The 12,266-nt window shown below is 42.9% G+C and overlaps 1 protein-coding gene across 2 annotated transcripts in view; it reads right to left on the bottom strand.

Moving 5' to 3' along the window:
• sulf2a (sulfatase 2a) overlaps positions 1 to 12,266 on the bottom strand; it is a 50,104-nt gene that overhangs the window by 5,026 nt on the left and 32,812 nt on the right. For both annotated transcript variants that reach the window (XM_053868407.1, XM_053868408.1), the window contains exons 3-8: positions 5,933 to 6,190; positions 5,189 to 5,428; positions 4,970 to 5,121; positions 2,973 to 3,142; positions 1,541 to 1,691; positions 806 to 981 (exon numbers count right to left, since the gene is read on the bottom strand). In XM_053868407.1, coding sequence (XP_053724382.1) covers positions 806 to 981; positions 1,541 to 1,691; positions 2,973 to 3,142; positions 4,970 to 5,121; positions 5,189 to 5,428; positions 5,933 to 6,122 — 1,079 coding nt within the window. In that variant the 5' untranslated portion in view covers positions 6,123 to 6,190. The remainder of the gene's footprint in view (positions 1 to 805; positions 982 to 1,540; positions 1,692 to 2,972; positions 3,143 to 4,969; positions 5,122 to 5,188; positions 5,429 to 5,932; positions 6,191 to 12,266) is intronic.

Here is a 12,266-nt window from a genome sequence, read left to right as displayed (position 1 = left end):
GTGGAAGCAAATGTTACTGAAAAGGGATGAATACTTTCAAGCAACTTTCAGAGAGGGGAAATGGTGTGTCATTGACTTAGATAATGATTTTTAAATTCATAAAATCATAAATTCTTTTAAAGACATTGTCATGTTTTTTGGGACTTTTTTGTAGCGTGGACTTTGTTTCAAGCCTTTCTAGCAGTGATGGGTAGATGGAGTATCATGACACAGAACTGCAGGGTTGAATTTTTAGAGGCCACTAGATGGCGCTCTTGGTTTAGGCACACACACCAAGATGATGTCCCACCGCCAATTTACTGTAGATCCTCCAAATCCATGATAAAAAGCAGAGGAACATTTGCAAGAACTGGAAAACACAACAGACATGGGAGTGGACAGGATGATGGTGGTCTAGCTGCATGTTTTTTTTAAAGAGAAATCACAGACAAATGTCCTCATTGTCAGAGGAAGGAACTGACCTGATGTTTAAAAGCTTGTGTTTTTATTGTCATCAATAAGTATCAAAACTTGTCTCTGATTATCTTATAAGGTGGTCTGAAAAGTAGATAATTTGGTGTGTGCCATCTTTGGTCAGGAAGAAGAAAAATAGCGGAAAAAAACTGACTGATTTGGCATTTTGCATGTGACCATGAGGTGACCAAACACAACTAGTGATGGGAAGACGAGTTCATGACACAGTGTCCTGGTTTTCGGAGGCCTCCAGATGGCACTGTCAGGTCGACTAACTCACCTCACCTCATTTCTAAACCAAGGCCATGACACCACATCTACACATCCTACCCTAAATCTTGGATCTACTCACATTGCTCCCTGCTCCACGCTCGGTCCTCGAACATAGAAAGGGACGCGGATATCAAACTCGTAAGGCATTGATTTTCCCTTCACCAAACCAAACTGGCCAATATGGTATCCGTGGTCCGAAGTGTAGATGAGATAAGTGTTGTCGAGTTCTCCTGTCTCTATCAACATGTTGTACACCTGCAAGAAAAGCAAGATAAGCGGTTGGCTCTGCTCCTCAGTTTTAAGAGAAGCAGTTATACATATTTTACCAAGACAGGCTGAGTGAAAACACGAGGACAAGCACAGATCTCAGAGGAGTGTCTGACTGTGTCTTACGCCCACTACACCACCTAACGCTCAATAAAAACAAAAGTGAAGAACCAACAGTCGATCTTCAGATAGAATCATGTGTGTCTTGATTTGTCTATGCTCTGCCATGCTTTTGCCATGACTGCAAAACAGTCTTGGGCACAGATGCCGTGCGCAAGATTCTTGTTTGTCGATGTTTAGGGCTGCACTCGCACCATCTGTGCCCCAGTACAATAGTGTGAGTGCTTTCTTTTGGAGATGTGTATTTGGGTGTAATAGAAATTGTGTTTCGCTTTCGTGATATTGGAAATTTGAGCACGTCTGTCCATTCAGGGCAAGGTTTGACGTCGTCCAATCTTTTTACAATTGTTTTATGACATGAGAAGGTGACCCTGGTGAGAGACACACGCAATGAGAGTAGAGAGGCTGCAGATCCTTGAGCGCTTACTCTCTCCATACTGTCGTCCACAGAGAGAAGAGTCTGCATCCTCCGACGCTGCAGCATGTTGGTGAACTGCATGTGCACGGGCTTCATTGGTCCCGTGTAGCGCAGGATCCAGTGCTTGTCTGGGTTGGGGGCGTAGTTATAGCTGGGAGTTCTGTGTGGTGAGATACGCAAGTCAAACAAATGAAAAAAAGTAACATTCTACTGCTTTAATTGGATTTTAAATGCCCCAATGTGGGAGCACACACTTGGTGCAGTGGCAGCAATATCCTCTGCCTGTGTCTGCTCAGCTTCCCAATCCTTTTACATCCAAGGAAGCCAGAGGCAGCACAAGCCGAGTGGAATACAAAGCTCTGCAGTAGATAGTCCTGCCTACACCTAATAAGATCAATATACCATGTGGAAGTTTAATTATTTGGAGATAAACAGGCCTAAATTGTCAGTAGAAGAAGCTATACAAGGGAATTGATTAGAGAAAACAGTGTTGTCTTATAGAGGAAGAAGACGTTAATGGAGTGTGAAGAAGAGTCAAAGAGGTGTCAAAGTGAGAAAGAGTCTTATCTGGAAACAAGTGCCCGGCTCTTACAGCCACTCTCTCTTCAGTCGGAGAAGGAAATGGAGGCAGAAAAAGGTCAACAATTTCTCCAGAGGTAAAGAATATTAATTTAAAGTTTGTAAAAAGACGGCAGTTTCCAGAGACTGTTTGACAGAGGTTAATAACTCTGTTGGGATTAGATAGCATTCATGAGCACTGGAGGAACGGCAGTCTCATTACTGGATTTGGATTCATCACAAGAGGCCAATATCTGCCATTACTGGAGGAGCGTGGCGTCTGTGAGAGTGTCATTATCTAGGCATTACACACACACATCACTCACGACTGTCCTTGAAAGTCACTGACAGAAGAGATACAAACAAGCGCAGCGCATTAGCAACGTCGGTGCTGATGTCGTCCCACAAGGTGAGAAGGTGGCACAGCTGCCAACGCTGTTGCCTGCAGACGGGGGATGATAACATCCAGCTGAGATTGTAGGACAAGGATCAATTATAGGCAGCCTTGCCAGCTTGGCTGGAGTCTGTCCCAGATCCCAGAGGCAGGAGCCACCTGGACAGGTCCCCAGCCCATTACAGAACACAATGAGACACATGCACACTTGTGTTCATGTTTTCAATTGTCAGGCAAAACAGTATCGCCGACGGTAGGGTTCCGGTCCTAGCTGTGTGTTGTATCATTTCATTTTATGTCAGTCATCCTGTACAACGCTACAATACGAATGTGCTGAGATGAGGTCAGACAGATTCTCTTTGAAATTCCCACAACAAACTGTTCCAAGAATCTGTGTGACACCAGTGAGCTCCTGCTCTAGCTGTTGAGGATCTGTACTGAAAACACTTAAATAATGAATATATAGCAATAGTAGCAATTCATCCTCACATGTGTTGCGATGCGTTGGGAAACGCTGAGCTGTACTGCGGCGCAGAGTCCTCTGGCCCATGTGGTGCCACGTGACTCAGCACCATCATCACTGGACGGTTCGGGTACATTCTCTTGGACATCCTGAAGTAGTTGATGCTGTTGTTGGTGATGACGTCGGTTAGATAGTCCTGCAAGAGAGAATAGAAACAGATGGGAGAAGCAAGTCTGATCAAATCGCTATGATTTCCATGCCTTTTTAAATTGTTTTGCATGTCGAGTCTGAGCCAGTTATTAAGGGTTGTCACACCTGTGTTCAGGTCAGACCAGTCCGTGGCACCATGCTGACTATTGTCCATAAAACTTTGTGTCTCAGATCAGCGATTCTTCACCATAAGGCCGAGGCCCATGGTTGGGTTGCGAGCACCTCCTAGAGGGCTGCTAGAGGTTTTTTGTTTTACACCTCTGGGAAGCTTGGTTTGAATACGCTTGACGCACATATGGTGGCAGTAGTGTGTCACTGACTTGATTGACAACTGCAAATTTGAGGTAGTTACAACTATGAATAAGTTCTTGAAAAGAAAAGAGATGAAGAAAAGAAACTGTTCACCTGTTGGAGCAGTTACATTACATTTTATAGCGATACTTTCATTTACACTTTACTTATCTTCTTCAGTTTGTTTATGAAAAATAAAATATATATTAAAAATATTTTAGGATTATGAAAATGTTTTATTAGATTGATTTTATTCAGAGTTTTATTCATCACATGCAGTTTTTCCAATTTTCTCAGCAGTCAAGGGCATTTTTTTCTTCTTTTTTTTTCCTTTAGTGAGTTTGACGAACATGACTTGCACCTGCTTCTGCTGCTGGTTGGACTTTTCCAGGACTATTATATTTGCTCTGATCACATGGTTTTATGGGATTTCACAAGGCTTTGGTTTGTTTACATGTGTGGTTATTGGACACAAATCAAATCAGTAATTCTGATATCAGAAATCCCAGTAGTGAATCAGTTCTATTCCTCGAAAGGGCCCTACGACTCAAGACAGATTCTTTTCAACAGCCTTATTATGCATTTTCCTCGTTTTATTTGATCACTTCCATCTTGCAGTAAATTATGCATTGTGGCTAATGCAATGCACCAGACCCTTCAGTGCTCAGAGCTGACCATAATTACGGTAATGAAAATTAAGTGTGCAAGCAGCCTTTGCTTTAATATGTGACAGTAATTATAAAGTAGTGCGGCTAAGTGACTTCCAATTTTACCAAAGGTACAAGTTCAGATTCCATTATGAAGACATCACTTGCAGAGTGACGGAGGAATGGAAAATGGATAGAACTGTGACCCCTGGCATTCATTTCCCGTGCTAGTACGGTAGGACGCAAACTAGATAAAACAAAAGTTAAAGAAATATCAAGCTTTTTATTAAGCTTTTTTTTTACAAGGAGGAAAAAGCTATGCTAATCTTTGAAGCATCAAGGGAGAAGATTCACACTTAAATTGACACTTTAATTCACACAGTCGACCTGACTATAGACACCTATAAACCTCAAACCAAAAAGTAATATATAACTGAGCAGACAGATAAATGAAAATAACGAATAAAGACAGGGATCATGGTAGTGATGCTGGATGTTATGTATTATATGCTGCGTATTGTTTAATTCATGATTATGAAACTCACCCTAGGAACAGCACTTATTCCTGTGTTGTGTGCTATGTGACACAGTTACTGGGTTTACATGGACCGATAAATGCCTTATCTGAATGAAAACACTTCATGTAAACACGTCTTTGGGAATGAAATGAAAACAAAAATTTTCGCCGACAAACACACCCTCTACACAGATCGTTTCTCCCTGTCTGGGCTGGGTTTTGGGCCACTGTACACGCCTGACCTACGTGATGTGACCAGTGAACAGTTCATTATGGAAAAAGTGCCAATTCAACTGGTGCTACTTTGTAATAAAGCAGATCCTTATCTGTTAGCGTGGTGGGAGTGAGTGATATATACCTTTGAGTAGTCACTGCTGTGTTTCTCTCTGACTCCATTCCGACACAGTGTGTAGTTGTAGAAGCGAGAGTTCTTCACCAGAGCGACCCATTCCTTCCAGCCAGGAGGAACATATGAGCCGTTGTACTCGTTCAGGTACTTCCCAAAAAAAGCTGTTAGCAGAATAGTCTTGTTAATTCTTTACACTGCAGTAATGCGGGTAAGACAGTGGGCGCTCACCGGTCCTGTAGCCGGAGTTGTTGAGGTGTACGGCGAAGGTGTGAGGCTCGTGATGGGCCTGCCAGGATGGCGAGGAGCAGTTCTCATTGTTGGTGTAGGTATGATGGTTGTGCACATATTTCCCAGTCAGAATGGAAGAGCGGGACGGACAGCACATGGGCGTCGTGGAGAAGGCGTTGGAAAAATGCGTGCCGCCCTTCTCCATTATATGGCGTGTCTTGTTCATGGCCTGCATTGAGCCTGGGAGGAAACATTGAGTGCGGCCGTTTAAACTTAGTCAAAGGATGAGGACTCAAAACAAGTCAACAAATGTAAACATTGAGAATCAAAGGGGGAAAACGAAAACCTCTAAATCAAAGAAGAGAAAAACGCTGACCCAAAACGAGGGAATAAATCTCTTCAGTAAACTTTCACACCATGGTTTTTGTGTACTGAAAGCTCTTTGGTCTGACCATGATTGTTTGGGGAAACAGATGCTTGACCATAAATTCCTGCTTTTCAATGGGACTCCTCTCTCCAGCGATCAGAGGGGGACAAAGGCTGTCAGAGAAGGCCATTATGCATCCACTCCAAAAACGCTGCTGAAGGACTTAAGCTGGTGAGGAGATGGCCAGGGTTTGGCACCTAGACAATGGCCGTCCTCATGCCAGCAATGAAGGGGCTGACAAATTCAGCATGTGACTTTGAGTGGGTGAGTCGCTGAGAAATCAGGAGAGAGGTTCAACTCGTAAGAAAATGTCTCACCTAATTCTATGTCCTGATCGTCGGTGAGGATGAGGATGATGTTGGGTCGCACGTTCCGGAAATGCCGATCTCTTTGTAGGCGAGACCTGGTGCGATATCCGGACAGGAAGCTTGACCCTTGAGCTGCCAGCATGACTTCTCCCATGACCAGGAGGAGAAGAAGTGAGGTGGCGAGCCCCTCCTTCGCCATATCGCGGCGGCGGCGTCTCCTGCCGAGATCCTTGCAGCAACACACGCTCAGCGACTTCCGCACTCAACCTGAGACACAAAAGCAGGGACGATAATGGCGCAATAACACGACACCCACAGATTCACAAAACCTATCCCAATTTACCGCACAAGCCCAGAAAGGAAGCAGTGTGAAAAATAGCTTGCGCAGCCATTACCCGCAGCTCTTCCGTCCAAATGCACACACTTGGGTTGCTCGTTAATCAATCATTAATGATGCATTAGAGCAGTGTCATTGGCCGGCTGTAATGATCTCTGGTGATAAACACATGGCTGCCTGGCCGGGGCTAATGGGCCTGGGCTGGAGGCCAGTTCAGGACTCGCCTCCCCATGAGAGGTTAGAGTGCACTGATGAAGGGGGATGAAAGCAGAGGTGACAAGGATGAGACGAAGAGACGGGAGAAAAAAACAAAACTACTTTCAGCCCGTGGACACAAGCGGCGTGCACAACACAAAACTGTACTGTGGTGTGTAAATATCCTTGGGTACAGTACAATGTGCAGAAAATGAGCAATTACACTCACCAATACCCGAAACAAACAACGGCTGTGTGTTAAATGGACCTTAAAATAGAACAGTTTTCCAGAGTTGCACCACAATCCGATTAGTGCTCTTATGATTCTTCCCTTATCACTGATACATTCCCGCCCAGTTTACCATGGCAACTGCAGGAAAATGAGTTTCCAATTACCTCCTCATTCACACACACGATAAGATGATGGGAACAATTAAACTGCAACACATTTGCAGAAGAATAAGACAAGTAATTAATGAATTCCAACATGTCAGGCGAGAGCGTTGTGCGGTGTGTTTCTATTTGGAAAGATCATCAAGACAAAAACAACAACACAATGGCAACTTTTTTCCTCCGCTGGGACTGCGGCTCTTCCTCAACAACAGGACTTGAATACATCTCAACGTGGGAATAGAGAGGGGGAAATATGTGGAGTGCATAAAAGGCAGCGCAAACAAAGACTGAGATGCTGAGACTGAAATAACAGAAACACATATCAACTACGAAGAGATAGACATTTTTACATTATGGCTGCAAAACACAGGATACGGTGAGCATCTTCGACACACCGGTATTAAGACACTGTTGTCGGTTACTTTGCAAACTTGTCCCACATGCTATACAACTGCAAATTTGGTAGAATTTAGAAATACATTTTTTATATTGTTCAAACTCAATTATTATCATTTTTTAAAGACTGTTTTAAAAATGCCAATTTTTGAAACTAGAAGTTGCATTAAAAGAGATATTGGAACAATAGCTAGTAAAGAACATATGAACAATCTCTAGTCAACAACTGAAGAAACAAAAAACTAACAAATAGCAAATAATGTAAAGATAGCATATGTGTGTGTTGGAACAGGTTAGCATGGTGGCTAATGCTACAAAAAGTCTCAAAAAACAGCAACAATAAAACACCTAATAGATTAGTTGCATAAATATACTGAATCAAGACCATCCAGAAATTGAAATTGATTCACCACTCGCTCATAACTCAAGGCTTTTAAACCCAGGTTCACCCTCCAAGGGTGTGTGCCAAGTGCGATACTTTTACCGCTGGATACAAACTTGCATGGATCATCATTTCTCTATGCCGCTGACATATTCATTTCTAATTCCTCATCAAGTTGTTGAAGATCTTGGGCTTTCTGTCAGACATTTATCTTAAAGCTACAGCTACTACGTGACATCCAACTTTGCTCCTTTCTGATCCAGCAGATGTTCTGTCGTGTCTATGTTCATAAGTGCCATTGACCTGCCCAGAATCTCCTTCACGATACCACACTGATAAAAGTATGGATCTGTCCGAATGTACATGTTGAAACTGGTTAAACCACATGCGTCAGTCAGCGACCAGATCTCTCTAGAAACCTGAGATTGTTGTGAGCTAACCGTCAAAAGCCAAGGGTCCGAGAATCTTCAGATCTTCCAGTGACAATTTATAACAAGCCTTTCTAAAAATCACTTGTACTGGATGACAAAAGAAATAATACATTGGATTAAATCTTCACCTCAGTGACACGCAATAATTCAAGAGGACACTGAACGGTCTGTCCATATCATGTATTGGTTAACTGCAATATAAAATTTAGGAAACACTTAGAATGGGGAACACATATTAACCATGAATAAGCGAAGTACCTGTTTATTAACTGTTAATAATCAGTAATTATTGTGTTGATTAGAGAGGACTTTCAGTGACTATTCCACGGCAGAATATAGTCTGAACAGGATGCCATATCATACTTAAAAAAAACCTAAACTTAAAAAAAAATACAACACCAGATCGCCAGTAAGTGCTGTACAGGATAAAAGGATAAAACAAACATTGAAAACAATAAATACAAAAACTGTGCAGATAAAATAACTAACATCAGCTGTGTGGATGCAAATTGGTAGTTTATAACAACAGGCTAATATGTAGTTTAGACATGGTGAAATAGGTTTCCTCATCTTAAGTGTAATCCAAATGTAATACTTGTTTGAACTGTGTGTTGAAGCTTTGAAAAAGTTCTAAAGTAAAGTCTTGTTCATCCTCGCATGGGCTGATCAAGCCTAACCCTGATGAATATTTAAACTGATGAAAACAAACCGGCAGCCTGGTGCCCCGAGTAAACAGCACAGGAACAGACTGAAAGATGTGAACCAATTTTAAAGCAGATTTTGTAAGCACTGCAAACTCCAGTCATGTGTCATAGACTTCTGAGAGAATATACATTGACTTCTGCCCTTTCACTAAAAGCTGTCATCGCTCTCATCCCTCCATCTCAACAGTTTCAAAATGAGCCATTATAAAGGTGAGTAAAATAATACACTGGTGGCATTAGCCGTGGTATTTCTCGTGGCACCACTCTGCACTTAGTGTTGCTGTGCTTCTGTCATTCGGCGATCACTGAAGCTCCTCTTCCAGGTTAAATGGTTTATCCCGCCTGCTAATCTGTGAAGCGACACCACAGTGGTGGTGACAGCAGAATTGTGCAGCCCTCATTAAGAGCACACTGTTCCTCTTCTCCTCTCTTAATTACAGTGACAACGTCGGGCTTGTTACCGTCAGCACCGCAGCTCCCACACGTCCTCCGTCTACTTCCATAGTCAAACTTTGAACAAAAACACGCCCCCACACACGCAAAATCCCATCCTGTGCGCATGACTTGGAACTGGGTCTTCCGCAGACGGAAAGTGTTTGTAGCAGTTTCCTTGGGTTCTGACTCACAAGGTGTGTGGTTCTTCCCCGGAGCCACAAGCTGGGCTCCTTGTGGTTTTCTTTTTTTGTTGTCCCTGTCTGCATCCCTCTTTTATTTTGGTTTTCTTTTCCCTCATAAGACGCCGACGCCGCCTGTCTGCAGCCAAGACTGAGCACTTTGTTAACAGATCCCAGGACATCCTGAGTGAATATAGGATGAAGACGATTCTCTGCCAGCGGTGTCGTGTTGATTTGATGCAACACTCCTTTTTCCTTTGATGGTTGTTTATACGTTTAAAATGCTGATGTTGGCAAATCCTGTCAGGAGAGATCACCAGCAGGGAAACATCAAGCTCAAATTTAGACTCTGCTACCAAGAGCAGGATATGTGTATGTAAATGTGCTGTTATTGACGTCTTCTGGTGTGAGATATTTCCGGACGTCATTCCCCAGAGATCTGCTTCCCTCCCTTGATATTGAATTGGATTTTCAGGCTTTTATCTGCGTCAGGTGACACACACACACACAGTCATTCGGTCTAGTTCCTGCCTTATCTAGCCCGATTGTTTATTTGTTATCAGGTGACAGGAACAAGGCAAATACATAATGGAAGAAGATGCAAAAAAAGTCTAATGTATATCATGAAGCAGGTTATTAATAAATGATGCTTAGGTCGGCATATTTCCCAGTTCAATAGCAGTTAATGCTTCAAAGAATGGCAGTCAAGATGCTCTGCCCGCTCATATATTATTGCTTTGGAACCCCGAGTCTAGAACTTATGAAGGACTGTCAAATCCTAAATCCCCCAAAATGTTGAGTTAAATCTCATACACATACAAGGTCATATTAACATTGTGAGTAGAATATAACTAGAACTAGATGAGTGGTGATCTAGCGGCTTATATCCACCCACCAGTGCTGTGTGGATAGGGTTTCCTGACTCAGTATTGCAGGGTTGATGAAACAGTGCCCTCATTTTTTGTGGCCACTAGTAATGAGAGGTTTGACTGACTTAGTCGTTGTGCATTTTTCAGCGGACAGTGCCATCTGGTGGCCTCTGAAAATTAGGGCACTGTTTCATGAAACCTGAACTATGCATCACTACCGCATTATGATTTGTTTACACAGGATTTACATTTACATTGTGATGCCTTACTAAGCCGTAACAATGGGAGAGGTGGCAGCAGTGGTCTTGTTGCAAAATTAGTCCTCCTAAGATGACAGCGCCCCCAGCTGGCCAGAATGAGTATTGAAAAAAGGGGACATAGCTCTGAAGGTAAACGTTTTAGGTGGTGTAGTTGGGGGTGACTTTGGACAGTCCACAGTGTGAAAGCAGAAATTTCATACCTGGAATATTATCTTTGCTACCTGCTCTTAGGGAAAGCTAGAGAGGAGAAGTGGCTTTTTGCGATTTAGACAGAAGCACAGACAACACGAGTAAATAGAACTCATTAGAAGACCTGGCACTTGGAGCAGAAGGGCCGGGGAGTGCACTAGAAAGAGCAGCATATGAGATCACAGGGAAAATACCGCTGAAAGAGGATTTTTTTTTTTTTTGGAGGGGGCGGAGGGGGATCATCTGAGGTTATAGTTATGCCAACCGAAGCTTGAAATTTGGAACAGCTAGGGAAAGTTTTGCTCGTCGGTCATTTGCTTGTGCAGAGGCAGGAGTGAGCGTGGTACTGCATGACTGGATAAAAAGTTAATGTCGTCCATTATTTATTGATAACGCTGAATTATAAATGCGGTGACAACGAAGCCGAGCTATGAAACAGCGTGGGCTTGATGATAAGGCGGTGTAGAGGAACGAAAACATGCACCCGCTCGTAAGACAGATATGTTACACTGCCCAACAACACATAGAAGCACTCCACGTACTACAGAGGTACAGAGGACAAGAGGGTGCAGGATAAATCCTCCAAGCTGAGGCATGACTGTTCTTTTCCTTTACAGATAAAACACCCTGGGTGGGAAACCAAGTCTGATTCATCCAATCAGATGTGCCCTAGAATGCTCATAAACAAAAAAGATGCTGGTGAGAAAAAAAAAAAGAAATCGGGGGAAGAAAAATGGCAAGTACAGTCAATTGAATGACAAGAGTCTGTTAATGTGCTGGAAGAAATGTAAGCAGCCAAAATGCTGAAATTTGGAATAAAAAGATTTTGTGAGAGCAAGAGAAAAGGAGAATGAGAGCAAAAGTGGGGAGAGAGCGAAACGGCAAGCACCGATTCTATAAAGAACAAAGCTTCTGCAGACGTTTTTTCCTAAAACACGAGGATCCTCAGACCCACGTATTCGCTAAATAAACTAGCGGAATAAAGACAGAATGTGGTAGCTGAGGGCCTTCCAATCTTTTATGTGGATTTTCTGTCATGGTTGTATTCAAGCGTCTAAATTCTGGTTAACATAAAGGAAGTGGAGGTTTAAATAGACACATCCAGCGATGGCAGCGGCCCACTCAGACCACTGTGGCCATAATTGAGGCTGGCAGGGCTTTGCAAATGTGTGACTTTATTTCCATTGGGCTGCTCAGGACTGAACAGAGGGCGAAAAATCCTAGAGGACCCTCGAATTTACCCACAAAAGTTAGCATTCAGATGCTAATGCTGAGACCGCGAGCGTTTATGTGAGAGTAACTTTTCTGCAAGTGAGTGTGTCTGCGTTGGTGGAAGGGGGTGCTGGACTTTCAAATACGTTATGGAATGCTTTTTTCATGATAATAGGAAGCTCTACTTCATTGCCACCTTCCATTAATCAGTCTCAACTTGTTGAAGCTAAATGTCACTGTGTACTGTTTGACTAATTATATCCGAGGAAGCCCGGTCAATGGCCACATTCACGTCTTCACCTTCAAGGACTAACTTGGAACCTTGAATTCTTTGGGATTGAGGAAAAACTAAAGCACATCA

The sequence above is a fragment of the Synchiropus splendidus genome, chromosome 6, assembly GCF_027744825.2.
Source record: "Synchiropus splendidus isolate RoL2022-P1 chromosome 6, RoL_Sspl_1.0, whole genome shotgun sequence".
Lineage (NCBI taxonomy): Eukaryota > Metazoa > Chordata > Actinopteri > Syngnathiformes > Callionymidae > Synchiropus > Synchiropus splendidus.
This window is presented reverse-complemented; position numbering and strand designations above follow the sequence as displayed.